At 54.4% G+C, this 19913-nt stretch overlaps 7 protein-coding genes across 7 annotated transcripts; 5 read left to right on the forward strand and 2 right to left on the reverse strand.

The window, feature by feature from the left end:
- Positions 1 to 1682: 1682 nt before the first annotated feature.
- On the forward strand, positions 1683 to 3316 carry TRIREDRAFT_40290 (uncharacterized protein; the record flags this gene model as incomplete). The annotated part of the gene is made up of 3 exons (XM_006963985.1): positions 1683 to 2132; positions 2747 to 2955; positions 3037 to 3316. Coding segments are annotated over 3 exons (939 nt in total), but the record flags the coding sequence as incomplete, so codon positions are not given.
- Positions 3317 to 3449: 133 nt separating this feature from the next.
- Positions 3450 to 4517, reverse strand: TRIREDRAFT_3363 (uncharacterized protein; the record flags this gene model as incomplete). Its single annotated transcript, XM_006963953.1, has 2 exons — positions 3450 to 4293; positions 4372 to 4517. 2 exons carry the CDS (start codon positions 4515 to 4517, stop codon positions 3450 to 3452), a joined length of 990 nt encoding a protein of 329 aa, XP_006964015.1.
- Positions 4518 to 6967: 2450 nt separating this feature from the next.
- Positions 6968 to 8151, forward strand: TRIREDRAFT_3364 (uncharacterized protein; the record flags this gene model as incomplete). Its single annotated transcript, XM_006963954.1, has 2 exons — positions 6968 to 7029; positions 7122 to 8151. The coding sequence occupies 2 exons, from the start codon at positions 6968 to 6970 to the stop codon at positions 8149 to 8151; spliced, it is 1092 nt and encodes a 363-aa protein (XP_006964016.1).
- Positions 8152 to 8601: 450 nt separating this feature from the next.
- TRIREDRAFT_76833 (uncharacterized protein) lies at positions 8602 to 9564 on the reverse strand (the record flags this gene model as incomplete). The annotated part of the gene is made up of 1 exon (XM_006964259.1): positions 8602 to 9564. The coding sequence occupies one exon, from the start codon at positions 9562 to 9564 to the stop codon at positions 8602 to 8604; it is 963 nt and encodes a 320-aa protein (XP_006964321.1).
- A 464-nt stretch (positions 9565 to 10028) lies between these two features.
- TRIREDRAFT_121219 (uncharacterized protein) lies at positions 10029 to 10712 on the forward strand (the record flags this gene model as incomplete). The annotated part of the gene is made up of 2 exons (XM_006964111.1): positions 10029 to 10166; positions 10226 to 10712. The coding sequence occupies 2 exons, from the start codon at positions 10029 to 10031 to the stop codon at positions 10559 to 10561; spliced, it is 474 nt and encodes a 157-aa protein (XP_006964173.1). The 3' UTR covers positions 10562 to 10712.
- A 745-nt stretch (positions 10713 to 11457) lies between these two features.
- Positions 11458 to 12624, forward strand: TRIREDRAFT_106064 (uncharacterized protein; the record flags this gene model as incomplete). The annotated part of the gene is made up of 2 exons (XM_006964112.1): positions 11458 to 11947; positions 12005 to 12624. 2 exons carry the CDS (start codon positions 11458 to 11460, stop codon positions 12622 to 12624), a joined length of 1110 nt encoding a protein of 369 aa, XP_006964174.1.
- A 3948-nt stretch (positions 12625 to 16572) lies between these two features.
- Positions 16573 to 19247, forward strand: TRIREDRAFT_36006 (Serine/Threonine protein kinase; the record flags this gene model as incomplete). The annotated part of the gene is made up of 3 exons (XM_006963983.1): positions 16573 to 16803; positions 17213 to 18545; positions 18619 to 19247. Coding segments are annotated over 3 exons (2193 nt in total), but the record flags the coding sequence as incomplete, so codon positions are not given.
- Between the last annotated feature and the right edge of the window lie 666 nt (positions 19248 to 19913).

Here is a 19913-nt window from a genome sequence, read left to right on the forward strand (position 1 = left end):
CACAAGGCAGCTCGCTGCCGGAAAAATTGAAGGGTCAAAAAAAGAAAATAAATAGAAAAAAACACACTGTTCTTTTCTCTCTTAATTGATAGCCTTGTCGAAGTTATGACGAGGCTTGGATGAAGAGAAAAGAAGAAATTGGTGTACAGGGAAGCGGAAGAGAGGAAGAGGAAGAATAGAGAAGTGGTGCGCATTGTATTGAGGTCAATTCTACCAGTTCAGGGGCCTGGGAAAAACGCGAAGACATGAGACAACACGCACGGCAGAACAAAGCCTGTCCACAGACTATGGCTACAGAGTCGCAAAACCTGCCCATCCCCCCTACGCATACCTTACCAGGCCAGTTTCAGTTTAACCTCGTTACCAACATCACGGAATCGAGGCGACGCGAGCAGCCGGGAACGAGTAGGAAGCGAAGCCGTTGCCCATGAAAGCCCAAGCCGTTGACCCTGAGCGGCAAGCGACATCTTCAGCACGATAGCTCAGGGCGAGCACGTCCGCGTCCGCGTCAGGGAATCCACTCAGGTGCAGCATTTCACCTTTCGGGGCGTCAGGCCGCAAAAAGGGCCCAAGTCTAATGGGTATGTCTGGGATGTGTTCCGTACTGTTCCAAGCTCTGTTCTGGTGCAGGATACGCATTCATGCCTAACAAGCTGCAGACAGGCCAACGCACTGAGACATGATTAGGACAAGTTGCGCCTTAAGGTCGCAAGACGAGCTAGGCACTAGTATTACCATCGGGGACTCTGGGGTATGCTCTGGTCCGCAAGGAGGCCAGCGGGACATGGAGAGCTCCAGCTTGCCATGCGTTTGCCCAGTGTCCAAGCTGGAGACAGATGTTCACTGCCTCACCGTGCCATTTGGCATTCCGGTCAGCCAAGAGTTAAGGGCCATGGAGGGTACCCTGGATGGGGCTGACGCCGAGACTGGAGCGAGCTTCATGCGGGCTTGATGATGGATAGGACTAGTACATGGCTTCAGCGTTGTCATTTTCTTTCAATGCCACCTTGCGTGTCCATTCAAGTGCATTGGCAGGGTTGCCATTCTATACCTATAGGTAGCCAGGAGGTGTGGTTTTGTGCAGACAAAGTCTTTGGTCGTACACCGACAGTGCAAGTTTGCATCTCTGGGCAATGTATAGTCAATACGCGGCTTTGAGAAACGTTTCGTGCCTTACGCAGAGAGGTTTACATCTATGTCTATTTGTGCCTGCTAGAAACTGAATGGAAGGTAGATGCCCTATGTTGATGTCTTTGCCAAGTAACTTACCGAGTATAATGTGGTTGAGACTGGAGAGAGAGAGCGGACAGGTTCCACTGCAGCTTGGGGTTGCGGTTGCGGCCAGGTTTCGAACCTAGGTACCTACCCTGGAGCTGCCCTTTTTTTTTTCCACCTCCGACTAGTAATACTAGTAGTACTCGTATGTAGCTCTTTTCTGCCTTTGTCCCTCCCTCGCCCAATGGCTGAAAGCTCCCAATCGGACCAGACCATCCATCTCGTCGCCTACCTCGATTGCCCGCCACCGCTCGACTACCTACTTCTTCGCAGACGCTCGAACTCGCCGCGCTCACGCCGACTCAATGGCAGCCTCAAGGTCACCGATGCCTCTGCTGACCGCCTTTCGAGGCCTGCGACAAGCTCCGCCGCGCCTCTGCCGGACGCAATGCCTGTCCAGGTCGTCTCGATCCTACTCGGCAGACGCTGACGCCCCGCCGCCGCTGCTGCAGAAGCTCAAGGGCGAGCTCAAGGCCGCCATGCGCGCCAAAGACGCGCCCAGGCTCTCCGTGCTCCGGTCCATCATGTCCGCGAACCTCAACGCCTCCAAGACGACGTCCCCGATCCGCACCGACGTCCAGCTGGTTGCCTTAATCCGCAAGCTGCAGAAGAGCGCGCAGGACGCGGTTGCGGACGCCCAGGCAGCCGGGCGGGACGACCTGGTGCAGAAGGAGAAGCAGCAGATCTCCATCCTGGACGAGTACATTGCGGCGAGCGGCGTGCAGACCATGGGGGAGGCCGAGATCAGGGTCCTCATCAACGAGGCGATTGAGGCTGCCAAGGGTGCGGGCGCGGCTGGCAAGTCTCTGATGGGAGACGTGATGAGGCGTGTCAATGGCGCCCTGGAGGGCAAAGATGTGGACAGGAAGTCGGTCGCGGCATTGGTCAAGGAGCTGACGAGCCAGTAAGTGCGGATGCAGCCAGATGCTATATCCGTCTCTGTGTATATTCCTACCTTGTTTGTACAATAATGATGACGATGGCAATGACGGGCATTGAGGGGGTCTGGGAAAATGGGCGGATCACATGTCAGTTAAGACGGCTCACGGAGGATGTTTACCATCACAGGTATCTATCTGATCAGATAAGAGAGAAGGCAAAAACAACAGAGGTGATATAGATTCGATTACGGATCAAATTTTTATTCTGGAATATGGGTATAATGGTAGTTTTACTAGTTCAAAATCGCCCGGGAAGCGGTTGGATTGCTCTATCAAGTCACTCCATCTTCAACTGCCACCCCATGACCCGGTGGGTGGCTCAGGATACATGTATCACCAAGCTCGAACTGGCATATCACAGGCGAGTGACTGGCTTCATGGAATTTTACGAGATTACGGTAGTGTAGGAATACACAAGGCTGCCGCTCTATCGATTAATCACATCTCCACCATCGCAAAGGGCGTGCTCGAATGCCTGGCTGGAAATGGATGAGTCAACGCTAAAACATGGCGACAGAATATCGTGTGAGTCTGTATCCGCATTGATGGTTAATTTCCTCAATCCTCTTTTGCTGCACCGCATATCCCTCCTTCTTTATCAAGCTGTCGACCAATCCAGCCACGGAGATCCCACAATGCCCCGACAGCTCATCACATCTGGCTCCGAGTTTGAAGAGGAGATTGCTTATTCACGGGCTGTTGTCATAGATGACTGGGTATTTGTGTCAGGAACTACCGGGTGAGATCCATCCCTTTGATTGCGACTCTATTCATCCCCAACCCTATTCTAATCTGCAATGGACAAATGCTTGTTTTCTAGTTACAATTATGAGACTGGCAAGATCTCTGGAGACATTGTCGAACAGACGGAGCAGACTATGATCAATATCGACAAGGCTCTCAGAGAAGCGGGATCCTCTATGTGCGAAGTCGTCCGCGTAAAATACATTCTTCCGGACCGCAATAGCTTTCGATGCGTTTGGCCGGTATTGAGGAAGTGGCTAGGCAATGTGCGTCCAGCGGCGACAATGGTGCAGGCCGCACTCATGCTAGACGAAATGAAGATTGAAATCGAGGTGACGGCAAAGAAGGGATCCGGGAATCACGTCTCCGACAACCAGGGTCCTTCGGATGAGTGAACCGGCACTGGGTTGTTCAAGGGGCTGCCATGTAACACTCGCCCACCTCATCACCAGAGCAAGCGTAGTGGAGGACATTCTTCTGCAGTACTCCTCAATACACCAAAGGCGCAACAACAGCTCCTGCAGCAAACGTGCTTGCGATCGTAATCATACTGGACAACGACAGCAGTGATATGCCGCTAATGCCGTGTCCAGAAGTACAGCCGCCGGCCATCCGCGCTCCTATGGCCATGAGCGCACCCCCTACCATCGCCAGCAGTGGAGGCGCCTCAAAGACAGGCGTACTTGCCAGCGAAGGCACGGCCTGGAGCAGCCCCCAGGCTCCGGCCGTGACCCCGCCGGCGAAGAGAATGCTGTTGTAGGAGGTGGGCTTTGCACTGGGCTCTGCGCCTTTGGTCAACCACCAGAAATAGTTTCCAACCTCTTCATAGACGGTGGAGATGCCTATCATGGATCTCCTCGTGGCGAGGGAGAAGAGCTGTGAGAGGCCGATAAGGAAGCCGCCTGCCGTACCGACCATCTTGGCCCCGGGGAATTTGGGGGTGTAGAATGTCGTCACTGCGAGGACCGAAAGGCACACAGCCTCGAAGAGAAGCAATGTGACGCCTCTGCTCAACCCAAGTTGATCGTTGGCAGTCACTGTAATGGGGTCGGCCTTTGCTTTTTCTTTCCTTTGCTTGACGACCTTGGACAGGAGTCCCGTCCACAAGAGTCCGCCAAGTATGGCTCCGTTGAGGGCATGAAAGCCGGTATGTACGCCAGCAGCCAGTTGAGCGTACAGCGTTCCCGGGCAGGACCCTGACAACGCCATGCCGGTACCGAGGAGCGCGCCACCGATGATGTTGCCGTCATATTTGGAGAAGAGAGCTAACGGAGACGAACTTCTGGGCTTCAATTTGACGTAGTCGAGGCGATCTGCAACGGCATACATGGCTCTTTGTTCATCAATGGTCAGCTTTGCAGACATGGAGCCTCCTGGAGACGATATCCTGCAGTCGTGTGGAAGGACTTACGCGCTGCTTGCAGTTGCGGCGAGAAACGCCTGCATCATGTGCCAATTTTCAAACTTCATCTGAGCGATGACTATGGCAGGGTTGTGAAAGGAAGCCGCCATCATAGCTGCACCAAAGGCAGCCCCGGAAAGAAACGTTGTCGTCATGGCGAAATCGTTCAAGATGGATTCGAAATAACACAACTCCAAAGGCGAGCGAACGGCAAGGTATGAGCGTGTGCGGTTGAATTATACAGTCCAAGACGTGCACCGAAAGTCTCACGCGGCCCTTGAAAACCTTCTCTCGAGTAGGATGGCTGTTCTGATAACAATGGCAAGATACACAAGGAGACTCGGGGATTGATATACAGATTCGTTCAGCATCAACGGTTGACACCAGGCCTCTGTCGAAGAGATACAACAGTCGCCGGCCCGTCGGCCACTGTGAGGAACTTTGAGGGGGCGACTCTACTCGGGCTTCACGTTGCGAGTGAGACCTGCAATACCGACAGCCGCTGGCTCACCGTTTTACCCTATGGCTTGCATCGATTGCTAGGACCCCGATCAAGAATCAAAGTCCAGAAATGCTCAATGAACGAGTCGCCGAACAACTTTTGTTTTAGTGGACCCCCTTGTTATTGGCCACGATCGCCGAGACCCCGACGTCGACGGACCGGAGGCAGGAGGCGCAATTCTCGGCGACCATGGCGTGCGTGGCGTGTAGGGCGGGTTTCAGCAGACGGGTTGAGCCATCTTTGTTCCTTTATTAACGTTCTGACACCTCGTTGCCCTTTTGAGGGAAGAGATATCCTTTGCATGCATCATAACAGCCCGATTTGTATGTATTTGAGCCACGTTGAAGATGACAGGGCAAGCTGCTTTCACAGAGAGATTGAGCTGTCGCATTCTTCCTCCAGTGAATTATTATGCGTCCCTAGACCGGAAAGAGTAGCCCCAGCTACCAGTGTTCTCCCGATGAGCGAGTCGGCCGTGGCCCAAAGTGCGAAGATCAAAACTGACGGCCTGGGCGAAGCCAGAGATAGTATTTAATAGTCGCTATGTCGAGGTGAATGCTATGCAACTTTGCGCCAAGTCAGTCGAGCATGTCGGGAGAGAATGTTACGGTAGTTCGCGACGAAATAACAGCACTTGCCGAGGCCGATGCCCGCCTTGATTGTCCTGAGTCTCCTATAAGGGGCTTGTTCCCCGGGCCATCCTGTGGCGCTGACGGCATTGACTAAACTAGCCTTGACAGTCGGAGATTTCCTCCAAGTCCTGATGAAGTGCTGGTGGGCTAGGGATCCCCGCTCGGGGTCCTGGATGCTTGAACGAGTTGAAACCTGCTTCAGCCACAGGTTATTCTCATGTCGAGCACCCGGATGGTGGAGTGGGCGAATCAGCGAAAAAGCCAACAGAGTTCGGAGACGGTAGGAGAAGAGGCATTCGCGCTCCCGGTGCGGCCGTAACAACTCTTAGAGGTTGGTAGGTACGGCGAGATCGTCTGCGCTGGTAAGCTCAGCATCAGACTATAACTCTTCGTGAAAACACCCAACGTCAACCGAGACTTTGCGATGTGACGGGGTAGGTGGTTGATGGGCACGGCAACCGGGTTTCTAAGCGGTCGCCAAAGGAGGCCGAGGCCGAGCCCGGACTCCTCTCCGGTTGACCGACCCGAAGCGGAGGATGTGCGACGGTAGGATTCACGGCACTAGCCCGTCGGATTCGCCAGATCCGTCAGATCCGTCACCGCGTCCCGTGTGATGGATGCGACGCTGCTGCATGTAGTATCCGTACCTGCGGTAATCACTTGTAACTGTTGGGGAGGCTTGCGTTGCAATCGCTTGTCATGATGCCTGGCGGGATGCTGATGCTGGCGACGACTCTAATTTGTTGGATATCTGAACTCCAAACAGTCGGAAAGGCTGCCCTGAAGCAAAGACGACACATGAGTCTGTCTCTTGGGTGGGTAGTGTGAGGTGGAAGACGGGAGCGGCTGTCGGTCATCTTGGCGGGATTGGGGTGTTTACCATTACCAATACTACTGCAGACGGAAGGTGCCGCTGGAGACGGGAGTTGCCTTCGAATGGCCAATTGCGACGGTACCAAACTGGACCAAGGCCAAGACCTTGGCCGGGGAATCCTACAATACGTGGCCCTCACATCGTCGACCAATAGTTTTCCTAAAAAGACATGAACAAAGTCGACATGATAGTGATAATAGCCAAGATACTGAATGTGAACCATAAACTCAACAACCTGATTAGGCTTGGTCGTGGACATGGCAAAGTTGTTGGTGAAGGATTTGGATGACAAATGCAGCCCCAATGTACCTAACCGAGGTCAACGCAGTGAGTCGTGGCGGGGTTGATGTCATTAGGGGGATGGTATAAGTGAGCCCTCCAGAGGAAATCTGATTGCGCAATCGCCCGGATGTCAAAGAAAAGAGAAGCACAAAGGATATACGTAGAAGATAGGGAGTCAAAGGAGAAGGAATTGACTCTATTGATTCTTCATTCAGTTTGCTTTTCAAAGAGAGAGAGAGGGAGAGAGACAAAGAAATAGGAAACCTATTTTCCTTGAGCCAATTCCACCAACTGCAGCTCAGCTCAACCCCAACGATGCCGCGAATCCTTACTCTCAAGCACATTGAAGGCGGTAAGCCTGGGGAAGTCTACTATCCGTGAGTCTCAACAGCTCAACTGCTCAATCGCCCCCCAGTGACTATCGTTCTGATATCAAGCATCAATTGGCTCACCGTTGCTCCAATCGTAGCATTCAAATCAAGGACGTCCCCAAGCCATCTCCCGGACCTCGCGAGCTCCTCGTCCGCATCTCTGCCGTGGCGCTCAACCACAGAGACCTCTTCATCCGCCGTCACCAATATCCTGCCATTTCCTTCACCTCGCCACTGTTTGCAGACGGCTATGGAACCGTCGTCGAGGCCGGGCCCGACGTCACTCGCAAGGACCTACTCCACAAGCCCGTGCTGCTGACGCCCATGCGAGGATGGGAGTCTAGCCCCGCCGGACCGGAAGACCCGCGCAAGTTCGCCGTCATTGGTAGCAGCAAGATCACCGAGGCCGGGACTGGGCAGGACTACATTGTCGTGCCCGAGGACGAGGTTGAGCCGGCCCCAGAGCATCTCTCGCCCGGCGAAGGCGCCGCGCTGCCGCTCGTGGGGCTTACGGGGTGGAGGGCTCTGGTGACCAAGAGCGGTGCCGCCTTTCCGGGAAGCAATATCCTGGTCACGGGCATCGGCGGTGGCGTTGCGCTTGCGGTCCTCCAGTTTGCCGTTGCCTTTGGCAGCAACGTCTACGTCTCGTCCGGTGATCCGGCCAAGCTTGAGCGGGCCAAGGCCCTGGGCGCAAGGGGAGGCGTCAACTACAAGTCCGAGACGTGGGAAAAGGAACTGGCCGCCCTCCTCCCTCAGGATCGGCCATATCTTGATGCCGTGATTGACGGCGCTGGCGGAAAGCTCGTCTCCAAGACGGTTCGCCTCCTGAAGCCCGGCGGCATCATCTCCCAGTACGGCATGACGGTGTCTCCCAAGATGGACTGGGTGATGCAGGCCGTGCTGGCCAACGTGGAGCTCAAGGGCACCACGATGGGCTCGAAGCAAGAATTCAAGGACATGGTGGCCTTTGTCAAAGAAAAGAAGATTGCGCCCGTCATTAGCAAGACCATCAAGGGCCTGGGCAACATCGAGGCCATCGACGAGCTGTTTGAGGAGATGGAGCAAGGAAAGCAGTTTGGCAAGTTGGTGATTGAGCTTGATTCCGACGGCTCCTCTCCCAGACTTTGAGTTTTTGATCCAGGAGGGAAGGGAGGTAACCAGAGGCAGGGGTGCTATTGCATTCACTAAGATGTGAAATGGAGAGAACATGGCGAGCAACAACTTGGAAGTCAAAGACGGAGTTTAGATATACGTATTCACATGTAAGACGATGTATTCTATGTAAGAAAAGATACGATGACACGTTTCAAACAGACATAGCCTACCTACCTTTGATTAGTGCACATACATACATCAGGCTTCACTTTTGCTCACTTTGCAAAGGCCATGCCCCCAATTTGCTCGTAGACATGATCAAGTCTTGGGGGACATTCGACTGGCATGGACCCAGGGTAAGGTCTTTTCAGGTAATCGTTTTCTGAATATTATGACTCATTTAGCATTCAACAAAAGGATGAACAAACGCTCCTAACCGTCCAACAACTTCTATACAAATCCAAAAACCCAGCCAGCGCCTGCTTACTCAGAGCTCTTCTTCCGCTTCTTCTTGGGCCTATCCTCTTCGGGAGGCACAAACTGCGCGGCCCGCTCCTTTGCCCTGTCATCCTTTGCCTGCTTCTGCTTCTCCTTGCGGTCGCTGAGCGCCGCCCTGTCCTTGGCCTCCTTACTGAGGAAGTACTCGCCGCTCTCAATCTGCTTGTCCACCTTGCTCTTCTCCGGCGCCGGCGGGAATGGCGTGTACACCTTCTTGGTCTTGTCCGTGACCTTGAGCGGCACGCGTCGCTTGCTCAGCGTCTTCTTCTTGAAGTTTGGTAGGAAGCGATCCCAGCTCTCGTTGGCCAGCTCGGGGTCCTTGGCCAGCTCGCGCTTGATCATGAGCTCCTTAATGTGATAGATGGGGTGGATGTTGTTCATGCAGTCCTCGACCACCCTCCGCAACTCCTTCAAGCCCTTGTACGGCCCCATGGCCGACACCGTGTTGCCGTGCACGAGTATGTACGTCTCCGTCAGGAGCTCGAGTGCCTTGAGAGTAGAGCCGTTGGGCCCCAGTATCCGCTGTCGGCGCTTGACGAAGCGCTCCTTATTCCGCACGAGGTTTCGAATCTTGATGATGTCGCAGGCGACGCCGTCGTCGAGGATCTTGACGGCTTGGGGAGCGGGGACGCTTCGTGCCAGCAGCTTGATCAGATCGCGCGCGTTCAGGATGGCAGCTGGATCAAAAGTTTTCCTCGTCGTCTTGACCGTCATCGAACCTTCTACGAGATCGAGCGTGCAGGCAATGCCGTGCTTCTCCAGCGCTTTGGTGATGAGCGGCCACACCTCTTTCAGGTAGACTTCGCGGTACTTTGGGAAGAGCGTGACGAATGATGATTCCTCGGCAAATGTCCCGCCTGCATTGTCCTTTGCGGTAAAAGTCTCAATCTTCCACTTGTCGATGTCGTCGGTGTCCCAGGGCTTGTCTTTCTTGTGTGTCGACGGCATCGTGATTATTTGTCGAAGTGCGGGTCTGGATGGGCGTGCGCGGTTCAAGATACAACAAAGGGATGTGCTCAAGTGACGCTCAGTATTCCAGTTATAATCAGCTGCCACACTGCACGGAAAGCGCCTGGAACGAATGGTATGGGGGGAGAGGCGATATGATAAGAAGAACCTCAGTTGTATGGTGGTGATATTACGGTTAGAGAAGGATGGCTCTGCTTCCAAAAATTTTGGCGGCTTTGCCATATGCTACCTATCGATAAGAAGAATCAAGTGGGGCCTGGAGCAATTCTGCAGGAGACGACGAGTGGCGCTACTTCTGCATTTGTACTAGTGCTATCGCTCTCCATTCATCTGCAGATGCGAGTTGCTTCGAGATTTACAAAAAACTCCCCTCGTGAGCACGAGACGATATTGCGCTTCGCCCAAAACGCCAGCATTCCGCCTCCCGTGAAGCCGCTCCAGCCATGTCGAAAGCAAAGGGCGCAGCAGCCGGTGTCGACACCATTGTCAAGCTGATTGTGGGAGCCGGCCAGGCCAGTCCCAGCCCTCCCGTCGGTCCCGCGCTTGGTAGCAAGGGTGTCAAGTCTATGGATTTCTGCAAGGTCCGTCGCTGCATGTGTCTCTCTGTTGTCGCCTTGCACTCTGTCTGACTCTGGTCTAGGAATTCAACGCAAGGACAGCACACATCGTGCCTGGTACGCCGATGCCGTGCCGGGTCACCGTCCGACCAGACCGATCGTTTACTTTCGACGTCCGGACACCGCAGACATCGTGGCTGCTGCTCAATGCAGTGGGAGCGCCAGTGGGCAAGAAGGGGAACAGAAAAGGCGTCAGCAAGCCCGGGCACGAAACAGTCGGCACCATCAGCCTCAAACACATCTACGAAATCGCCAAAATCAAGCAGTCGGAACTTCGGCTGTCTGGCCTCTCGCTGGAGGGGCTCTGCAGGTCCATCATCTTCCAGTGCAAATCAATAGGAATCAACGTGGTGGCTTAAGGATACCAAGAACAATGGAAGGGAAGGAGAACAAACAAACCTGGCGTTTGATGGTGGATTTTTGTGCTCAGCATAACGGATGATTTGTACAACAGGCCCAAGTATCGGAGCACAACAGGATGCGTCAAGATGTACGATGAACATCCGAAGCAAGACATACAATAGAACCTCGGCCATTGTTTTTCTTCTTCTCTCTTCGTCCCCCGTTTTGACGCTGCTCGATTCTCCCCCCCTTCCTTTCCTTTGCCGCCCACTAACGTTCCAACAGGCGCAGGTAGGCCGGTGTATAGGACATCTTGAGGCACAAGGCACATGTGCCCAACGTGACATGTCAGGATTTGGCCGCAAGAGCCTGCCTTGGCATATCGTGCAGTTCGCCAACCACGCCGATGATGCTCCTCAAAACGCACCAGCCGCTGCCTGAAATCGAATCGGATGGGACATTGTTTGTCAGACATTTGAAGGGAGAGACGCCATCCAACCAGAGGATCGGACTGCAGGCCTAGTCTCATCTCCTCAACCTACATCGCCTACCAATTTGCTTCGGGCATCTATGCTTAAAATCGACGTCACGAAAGCATCTGTGCCAGCTATCATCGCTAATTACTCGGTGCACCGCTTTCGCTTACAATTGTGGCTTGTGCAAAGCCATGGCGCGCGCTTGATAGTAACAAGGTTCATTGACGCACATCTACTACTCCGGCTTTGTTGTTGTTGGCCTGAAAACAGACCTCGAGCAGTTGTAGGCCTCCCGCACATTGGCAGCCTAAAACGGCGGTGCTCCCCCAATTCTTCATCCCACCAGAATCAGGTCTCGTCATTCTGCCTTGGGAACATCATCAAGTTTGAGTCGCCATTACATCTCTGAAATACGACGCGCAAAGACCAACTCCGCAATGTCGTCCATAGCGTGCTCATGCAATCGTGCATTTGGCAGCGAGCAGCGCTTACGAGATCATAGAAAGTCCGTGGCCGCGCACATCTGCCCAGACTGCAACAGATGCCTTCGCACGAGAAAGTCTCTGCTGCAACACAGGGCTCTGTCGTCTCCGACATGCGGGCAGACGCCGCTGAAGAGCATTGGCAGTTGGCGATGCAACGAGTGCGGCGAGCTGTTTGAGAGTCAAGCTGCCGTGCAAGAACATCTCCGAGACCCTAAGCACGCCACTGACTTTCGCTGCTGCGACTGCGACAAGGACTTCAAAAACTACATTGCCCTCAACGACCACCTCAAGAACAAGGTCCATGTCAAGAAGCCAGCCAAGCCCCAGCCCCAGCCAGCACGATGCGAAGACTGCGACCGGACGTTTAGAACCAAAGCAGCCCTGAAGCAGCACCTCAAGTCTGTCATCCACTGCCCGATCAGCAACCTGCCTTGCCTGGCAGGTAAGCTTTGCGGTGCCAAATGCAACACGCATTTCCGAAGCCCGTCAGCCATGGTAGCTCACATGGAAAGCGGCTCTTGCTCCTCGGGCATGGACAGAAAGAAGCTCAACAGGCTGATCCACCTGCAAGACCGCGAGAACCTCATCACCAGTTCCAGCGGCCTTGCTGAGCTCTCAGGATGGGCCGGCCTTGAGGACGAAGAGGATTCGCCGAGTCACTCGGGCGTCATGACGCCAAGCACAGAGTCGGGCGACGGAGTGCTACTGACCCCAAGCAGCAGCCAGCTCGATCTTGCGAGCCTTGTTGGGCAGCGGCTGGCAGTGTCTGAGGATTCCGACTCGGAGAGCATCTGTACCGAATTGGCGGCGGACGCCATCTATCTTTGCCCTCTGTGCCCCAACAGCAAGCGTCGCTTCGTCGGACGAACAGCCCTGGAGCAGCACATGCACTCCCCAGCTCACACACCCAAGGTTTTCCATTGCCCTTCGCTTCTCTTTCAAGCAAAGTCTCGAGGAAACGAGCCAAGCATGAGGCACTTTTCGACCCTCAGCGGTCTTTTGGCGCACATTGAGAGCGACGCATGTCGTGGCGGGAAGTCCGGCCTGCGGACGGTGATGTCGTATATGGAGGAGAGGCTGGAAGCAATGGGGATCTCCTTCAAGTTCCTGGGCATCTAGGGAGCTGTCCAGCGAGCTGCACCACCACTGCGACCCCTCGGAGGCCTATCCGGAAGGCTTCGTGTTCTTTTGTTGTATGTTTCAGGACTGATGTGCTCAGACCGCTGCTCTGCTCTTGGGGTGTTCTCTATTACGTGATGTTCTATCCTTCAGAAGTGGACTGTTTCACGGTCATTTTCAAGTGTCACTTTGATTCTTAGACTAATTATTAGTCTAGTTCACCTAACATATCATAGTTACGTATGAAATAAGTCTTTCCCTCGGGTTTATTACGTAGGAAGTGAAGAAAGGGTCCTTGACACGCGTGGCACAGCAAATCGACATCATGGTCCCACTTGAAGCCATCAGTTCCCATTCTTGCAACAATTGAAGGCACGGCGTCCACAGCGTCACGATACATGTCGACAGTATCCAAAAAAAGATGCCACGCAGGAATGTCGCCGTGTGAGGTGCTTTACAAAGAGCGGAAGAGTGAGCTGATGCAGATGTCGGCAGTTGTACCTATGATACGACAATGAACCCTGGTATCGTGTTGATGTTGGTATTGCCCGCCTCATAAGGTATGCCTTCACACACCAATGATGCAGCTGTCGGGTGAGTGCATGTGAGGAAGAATGTATCCCACTCATTCTGTTCGTCTATGTACGATCGCTATGGCAATGAGCCAAAGCACTCCGAAGTCCCTGAGGCTCATCCGTCAGACGGTCAAATTGCGTCGGTTAAGTCGCAGATACGGAAAGCTACAGTCGTGCAAACAGAGCACAGGGTACCTTGTGATGACATACCGATGGGTCCCTACGTCTTAGGATGAGCCAAGGGAGTGCCCGCTCGTCGTGGGCTGTCTGAGAGATCTGGAGGAGCAGAAACAGCAGGCAAACCTACAGACAACACAAGACACAAATTGCAAGGGCAAGTCGACTGGAAAAATCATTTGTTTCAGAAGACAAACATCAGCAGGATGCCGTAGCTCGTATCCTGTGCATGACCGGTCTCTCCCCGTTCGCACAGCGCTGGCTCTTTGGCCTTCTGCTTCTGAAATGGCACTGATTCAGCCGGTCTTAGCAACAACGCGCATTCTGTTACTGCTCACTGCCGAGTCCCTTTCCCACCATCCATATTCCGAACAGCTGGTCCGTTAGGATAAGAGTGATTGGCTACGGTGTAGGGTGATACTATGTAGGATCGAGGAGACAATCCTAGAACCCACTTTCAAGCTTCTTGCTGCCTGTTTGGTGCCAGTTGTCCTCCATATCACTCAATGTATGTACATGCTCGTACATACATGTCATGTGCGAGATATACGTGCAGATGACGAATCAGGGACGAGCTGATGGACAGTCTCGCGGAGCAAGCAAGAGAGGGGAAGCGGTTTGAACGGCCGCTATCCTAGTCGCCTATCATGGCCGCGGCATCAATCGGCGATTGTACGATACGGCAGGGTAGCTACCTAGTACTAGTGGTAGTATCCGTGTCTCCACGGAAGCATCGTCGACGGGTCCTTGGATTGCTTGGGGTCATCTTCGAGGCGGGACAGCGACTATTACTACTATCCATAAGGTACCTTGAGTGGGTGCTGCTCCAATCAAAAACGAAACAGGGATGGAGCAGTATTAGAACCAGCTTTCAGGTTGGTTCCTTGGATAGAGATGAGTCGCAGTAAAGTTGGCATAGCACTACCTATTAATAACTGAGTACTAGGTAGGTAGGTAGGTAGGTAGGTACCTAGGCACCGAACAAGTGCGGGTGCATGGAGGCACAGCTTCTGACGCGGGTAGGCCATCCCTTGCTCGGTGCCGAGGCATCACTTTGCTTGATCCAGCAGCAGCCGGATGAAGGCCCAGCAACGAATTCGGAGCAGATATTGGCGCTCCTTCACGATGCTACCCGAAACGGCAGTCTCTATATAATACTACCTGGACTGGCATGGATCTGTGAGCCATGGCTTTGGCAATTCCGTAGCTGCCGAGTCCGACACGCAGGCACTGTATTCCGATCCATACCTAGGTACCTTATAGTGGCAATCGATGACACACAGCAGTGGCTGGACTGGACATGCTTCTAGATGGCGCCTCGAAGGACAGCCAGGCGGTACTCGTACTGTAGATGCGACTGAGTCGGGCATCGGCGAATCGCCCGGTCCCTGTATCTCCAAGTACCTACCTAGTAGTATATACCCAGGAGTAGGTACCTAGGTACTACCTCGCCTTTGCCGCGATGCCGGAGCTAGAGGCGATACCGCTACAGCATGTATCGTGGGGCGTTACAACCTGTACTGCCCAATTCTCTGAATGCAGGCTTGGGGCTCTCCACGATACATCAAAGGAGGGGGAGAGGTACTAGTCCTCGGGGTCTCTGAGCCGAGTGAAAGCCGCTGGCAACAGCACCTTGATTTGCTTCTGGGAGACCCCTGCTGCCGTGGCCAGCATCTCCAGCAGCGTTCACGGGCTCGTAGTAGTGTCCGCAAAGACCGTAACAAGAAAGCGAGGGGCTCATAAAGGGGGAGGCTGTCCCTACGGCGAGCCGCAGGTGCCAAGCGACGACAGCTGTCAATGCAGCCGACGGCTTGTTGCAAACATGGAAGCATCATCTCAATCGAGGCATCTCGCCAGACAAACGCCGTTGTCGTCCCAATTTCTAAGGTACCTCTACCTATGCTGCAAGTGTGCAGGCTCGGGAGACGGCAGGGCTTGTAAGGTACCTACCTCACTATAGGTACCTACCTTTATAGACATAGCAGTACCTCGCAGTACTTTACCCCGTGACCGCTCCGTCCTCGCCCATCGCTCCTTGCCCTTGTAGGAAATCCGGTAATTCCTGCCTGCGAGAAAGCATGTGGCCGCCTATTGCTAGCACCACGCCTCCCCCGAGTCGCTGGGGTACCGGTACCTAAGCCTGTGCCGGTGACGCACCTCAGACATGCTGCATCAGGCACTTCTGCGCGCTCTGTCCAGTCAGGTGCCTGCCAAGGCCCCTCAAGAGCCCACCGGGTACCGTTTTACTTCCGCGGCTATGCAGTTGAACTTACCTACAGGCAGCCTCTTCATGCTCGTCTTTTCTAGGGGAAAGGTATGGCGCTCTCAAGGGGCTCGACTGCGTCTACCGCTCCTCACCCCGCCTCTTTGCAAGCCCAGCAGTGCAGTGAACAGCACAGGTGGTAGATAGTACTAGGTACATACCTGGATATTAACTGAGACACTGCCTCTGTGTCTCCTTGGACAGCCGGCTTTGCTGGGTGAGGTACGCAGTATGTACTATATGTGGCTGTTAGTATTACCTAAGGTTCCTTATAACAGAAGTGAACGGGTTCAAGATGCGTAGGTATGTACCTGTACATCCGCAGTGACCCGGATTCCCCAAGAGCGCCCCACCATCGGCCATTTCTTTCCCATCGTCGCGCAACCCGAAGCTCGACTGGAAAAAGAAAGGAAGGAAAAAAAAAAGCCATCACTAGCCACGGGCTGGCTGCGCTGCGCTATCCGCCTTGCCGCCCCCCCGGGCCCTCAAAACTCGACTCCCACAAGGTCCTGCTTGTGCCTCGAGGATCTCGTGCCCTCAGGCTGCTTCAATTCTGCGGCACGCAAAGACTCTCAAACCCCAGCGTCTTTGATCCATGGCGTCGTCCGCGCCCCAGAAGCCGTCCTCTCAGCAGGAGGCCGCTGCTGGTGAGTCTCGCTCTCCTGTTCCTTCACCCGTCCGGCGCATCCGCTGCGACGCCTCAAACGCCTCCCCCGCCGGCCACGTTGGGAGGTTGGCGATATAGGCAAACAGCTATCAAGTGTTGCGCCTAGCCCTCTACCAGAGCTAACCTGGTTCTCTGCATCGTCGCTCGAACAAACAGACGCAGCTCCCGCTCCCCCTGACGCCGCCGCCGCTGCCACTGCTGCTCCCCTCGCTCGAGCGCCATCAAAGGACAGCACCAGCAGCAAACCTCGCGATGGCCCGGCTTCCGTCCGCTTCTCCTCCGCCGTGGAGGAGATTGAGCCCGAGGCTCCTGTCGCGCAGCCTGCCGCTTCCTCTTCCTTGACCACGACGACCAACACTTCGGACCGCTTCGATACCTTCAATGAGGTCGCCGCCGATCAGATCAAGGCTTTCCAAAAGTCTATGCACGGATTGCCCCTGCAGGAGCGCCGCATGAGCACTTTTGGTTTCGAGGCCTTTTCTTTGCCTGCATCACGGGTAAGAGCTCGGTCGATTTTTACATTTCCCGAGAGTCATGGGTAGCTGCTTGATGCTGGGCTTGCTTGCTCCTTGTTGCCTCTCCGTTTGCTCGTCTTGCGTTCCCCAGTCCATCCCTGCTTGATCCTTGTTCAGATTGTCTCTATGTCCCGGGCTATGGTTACCGGCCTCAGAGATACGACTGCTCGCGACACCTCACGATCTCGGCGTCACTTTTGGTGTCGCGGCGTGGAACCGCTGTATGCAATGCATCCAGCCATCGACACCGAGTATCTGCAATCAGAACCCATTCGCCCCACGCCTCCGTCACACTGAAACGCAGCTTCTACCCGTTATCGTGGCCTGTCCTTGTCTCTATTTGTCCGTTCTTCCTTGCTCCAGCTGCTAACCGTGAGACTCGTCTGTTTAGATCAACTCTCGTGAAGATGCCTCGAACGACTCCACGAGGCTGCCAACGCCAAACTCGTCTGGCTGGCAGTCTCCCCACGGAAGCCCTCGACTTTCCGCCCTGGCCTCTCCTCCTCTGACGCCTGCTGGGTCAGACCCCGACAGAAGGTTAAATAGAGATGCTGGTCCAACCAGTGCTCCCGGTTCCGCCGTTAACGAATCCCACATCATTACTCCGCAGCCTTCAACTTCTGCCGATAAGACACTCGCTCGCAGCGGCGATCGCATTGTCCTGACTCATCGACCCGCATCCTCGGACCACGTAATGTCTAGGGCCTCGTCTAGCGACGATCGCCGCGGGGGATCTAGGTCGCACCATCGAAAGGAAATCTTCGCTGTCGGGCCCAGCTCTGTTCCCGTGTCTCGTGAGTCGAGCCCTTCCAGAAGCGCAGCGTCGCACTTCTATTCCAAGCCGATGGCGCCTGGAGGCGACGCCAACGACCCCTACGCCAAGGGCCGCCGGCCTCCTCAGCAGCAGCATCCAACCCGCCACACAGTCGATCCGCGATTCGTCTTCTCCCGCAAGAAGAAGCACGGGCACGGCTCCTCGCCGTCATCTTCCAAGTCAAGCCTCGGGGTGTATGCTCAGCACTCCAAGCACAGCGATGACTCCGGTTCTAACGATGGCGCGCATGGCCACGGGGCAACGGGCTCCATGTCTGACCTGAAGCGATTCTTCCGAAAGTCTGCCCACCACAAGAAGCGGGATCTGTCGCCGTCTTCCATCAAGTCCTCCTCCAAGTCCAGCCAAACCAGCCGTTCCACCCAGCAGCTGCCCTTTGGAGACGACCACGGGCTGACGTCCAAATACGGCAAGCTCGGCAAGGTGCTGGGATCCGGTGCCGGCGGGTCGGTCAGGCTCATGCGTCGGACGGAAGACGGCACCGTCTTCGCTGTCAAAGAGTTCAGGGCGCGCCACACATACGAGACGGAGAGGGAATACAACAAGAAGGTGACGGCCGAGTTCTGCGTCGGCTCGACTCTCCATCACGGCAACGTCATTGAGACGCTGGACATATTGCAGGAGAAGGGACGCTGGTTCGAGGTCATGGAGTATGCCCCTTATGACCTCTTCGCCATTGTCATGACGGGCAAAATGACACGCGAAGAAATTCGGTGCAGCTTCTTGCAAATCCTCAACGGCGTCACCTATCTGCACAGCATGGGCCTTGCGCATCGAGATTTGAAACTGGACAACGTGGTGGTCAGCGAAAAGGGCATCATGAAGATTATAGACTTCGGCAGTGCCCATGTGTTCAAGTATCCCTTTGAGAGCGGATCTGTCCCAGCCAAAGGTGAGTAGCCTCTTCCGTTTGTCCAAACCTGCACTTGTTTCTTTGCTTTGCAATGCTGACAACGCTCTTGCAGGTATTGTTGGGTCTGACCCATACTTGGCTCCTGAAGTGTACGATTCCAAAGAATACAACGCCGAGGCGGTCGACATATGGTCCCTCGCCATCATCTTCTGCTGCATGACCTTGCGACGCTTCCCGTGGAAGATCCCGCGCATGACGGATAACTCGTACAAACTCTTCGCGGCCACCCCGACTCCGGGACACGATCCGCGCAAGCTCCTGCGACCCAAGTCCACCAATGACCTGTCGTCTGTGTCTCCTCGAGAGTTTCTGCCCGAGGACGACCCGAAGCCTCAGAACAACAGCTCCGATCAGTCGCATAAGAGGCAGGATTCGGATGCCTCGCCCGCGCCCGAACAGACACAGCTTCCCATTCCGGGAGTCAATGTCACCAGCGAAAAGAAGGAGGTCATCCGAGGCCCCTGGAGAATCCTGCGCCTGCTTCCTCGCGAAAGCCGTCACATCATTCACCGTATGCTGGACATCAACCCCAAGACTCGGGCTAAGATGAGCGAGATTTTGGAGGAGCCATGGGTGGCCGACACGGTCATCTGCCAGCAGCTGGAGAATGGAGAGGTGATTCCTGCTTCTGACCACACACATATTCTGGAGCCGCCAAACTCTCAACCACCTCCCCCCAAGAAGGCATAATGTGGCGCTTCATCCACGCCCATTCTTTCTTGTTCACCATGATTTCCCCCGCTCCAGCATGGTTTCTTTGCTTTCTTTCGCTCTTTCTATCGGCCACTTCAGCAATATCTCTCACCCAATCAATTGGCCTTTTCCCTCTTTGCTTTCCTCTATTTCTCGCTACTTATTCCACACATATGGTTGGGCGTCTTTTTGTCTCTTCTTTGCTTTCCCATCTCTTCGTTGCTTCTTTTTGTTTGGATACACATAGGATGAAACTGCACAATACCAGGTGGTTCCATGGAGGGACCGGTGACAGCAAGATGCGACACAATTTTTGGGGTTTTCGATTATGTGCATACACGTGGTGTGGATTGTGTTTACTGGCAGATCAACTGGAACCTCAGGGTCATATAAAGGAAACATTTACAAAGTGGCATACTATTATGTACAGGTGATGGTGGGTTGGTGGTCGAGGCGACAGGGATAGACGGCGTCTGCGTTTTGTTTGCATTTCACCCATTACAAGGTACTAGTCGTTGAACATGATTTCCAATGTCCTTTGTCTCCGGCATCAATTAACAAGCGCGGCGCTTGTCCGCTCAGTTTGCCTGTGTCCATGTCTACGCGTATGAGTACAGTACCTATCTAGGTACTAGTAGTAGGTAATACTAAGGT

Source organism: Trichoderma reesei (genome assembly GCF_000167675.1).
Source record: "Trichoderma reesei QM6a unplaced genomic scaffold TRIREscaffold_6, whole genome shotgun sequence".
Taxonomy (NCBI): Eukaryota; Fungi; Ascomycota; class Sordariomycetes; order Hypocreales; family Hypocreaceae; genus Trichoderma; species Trichoderma reesei.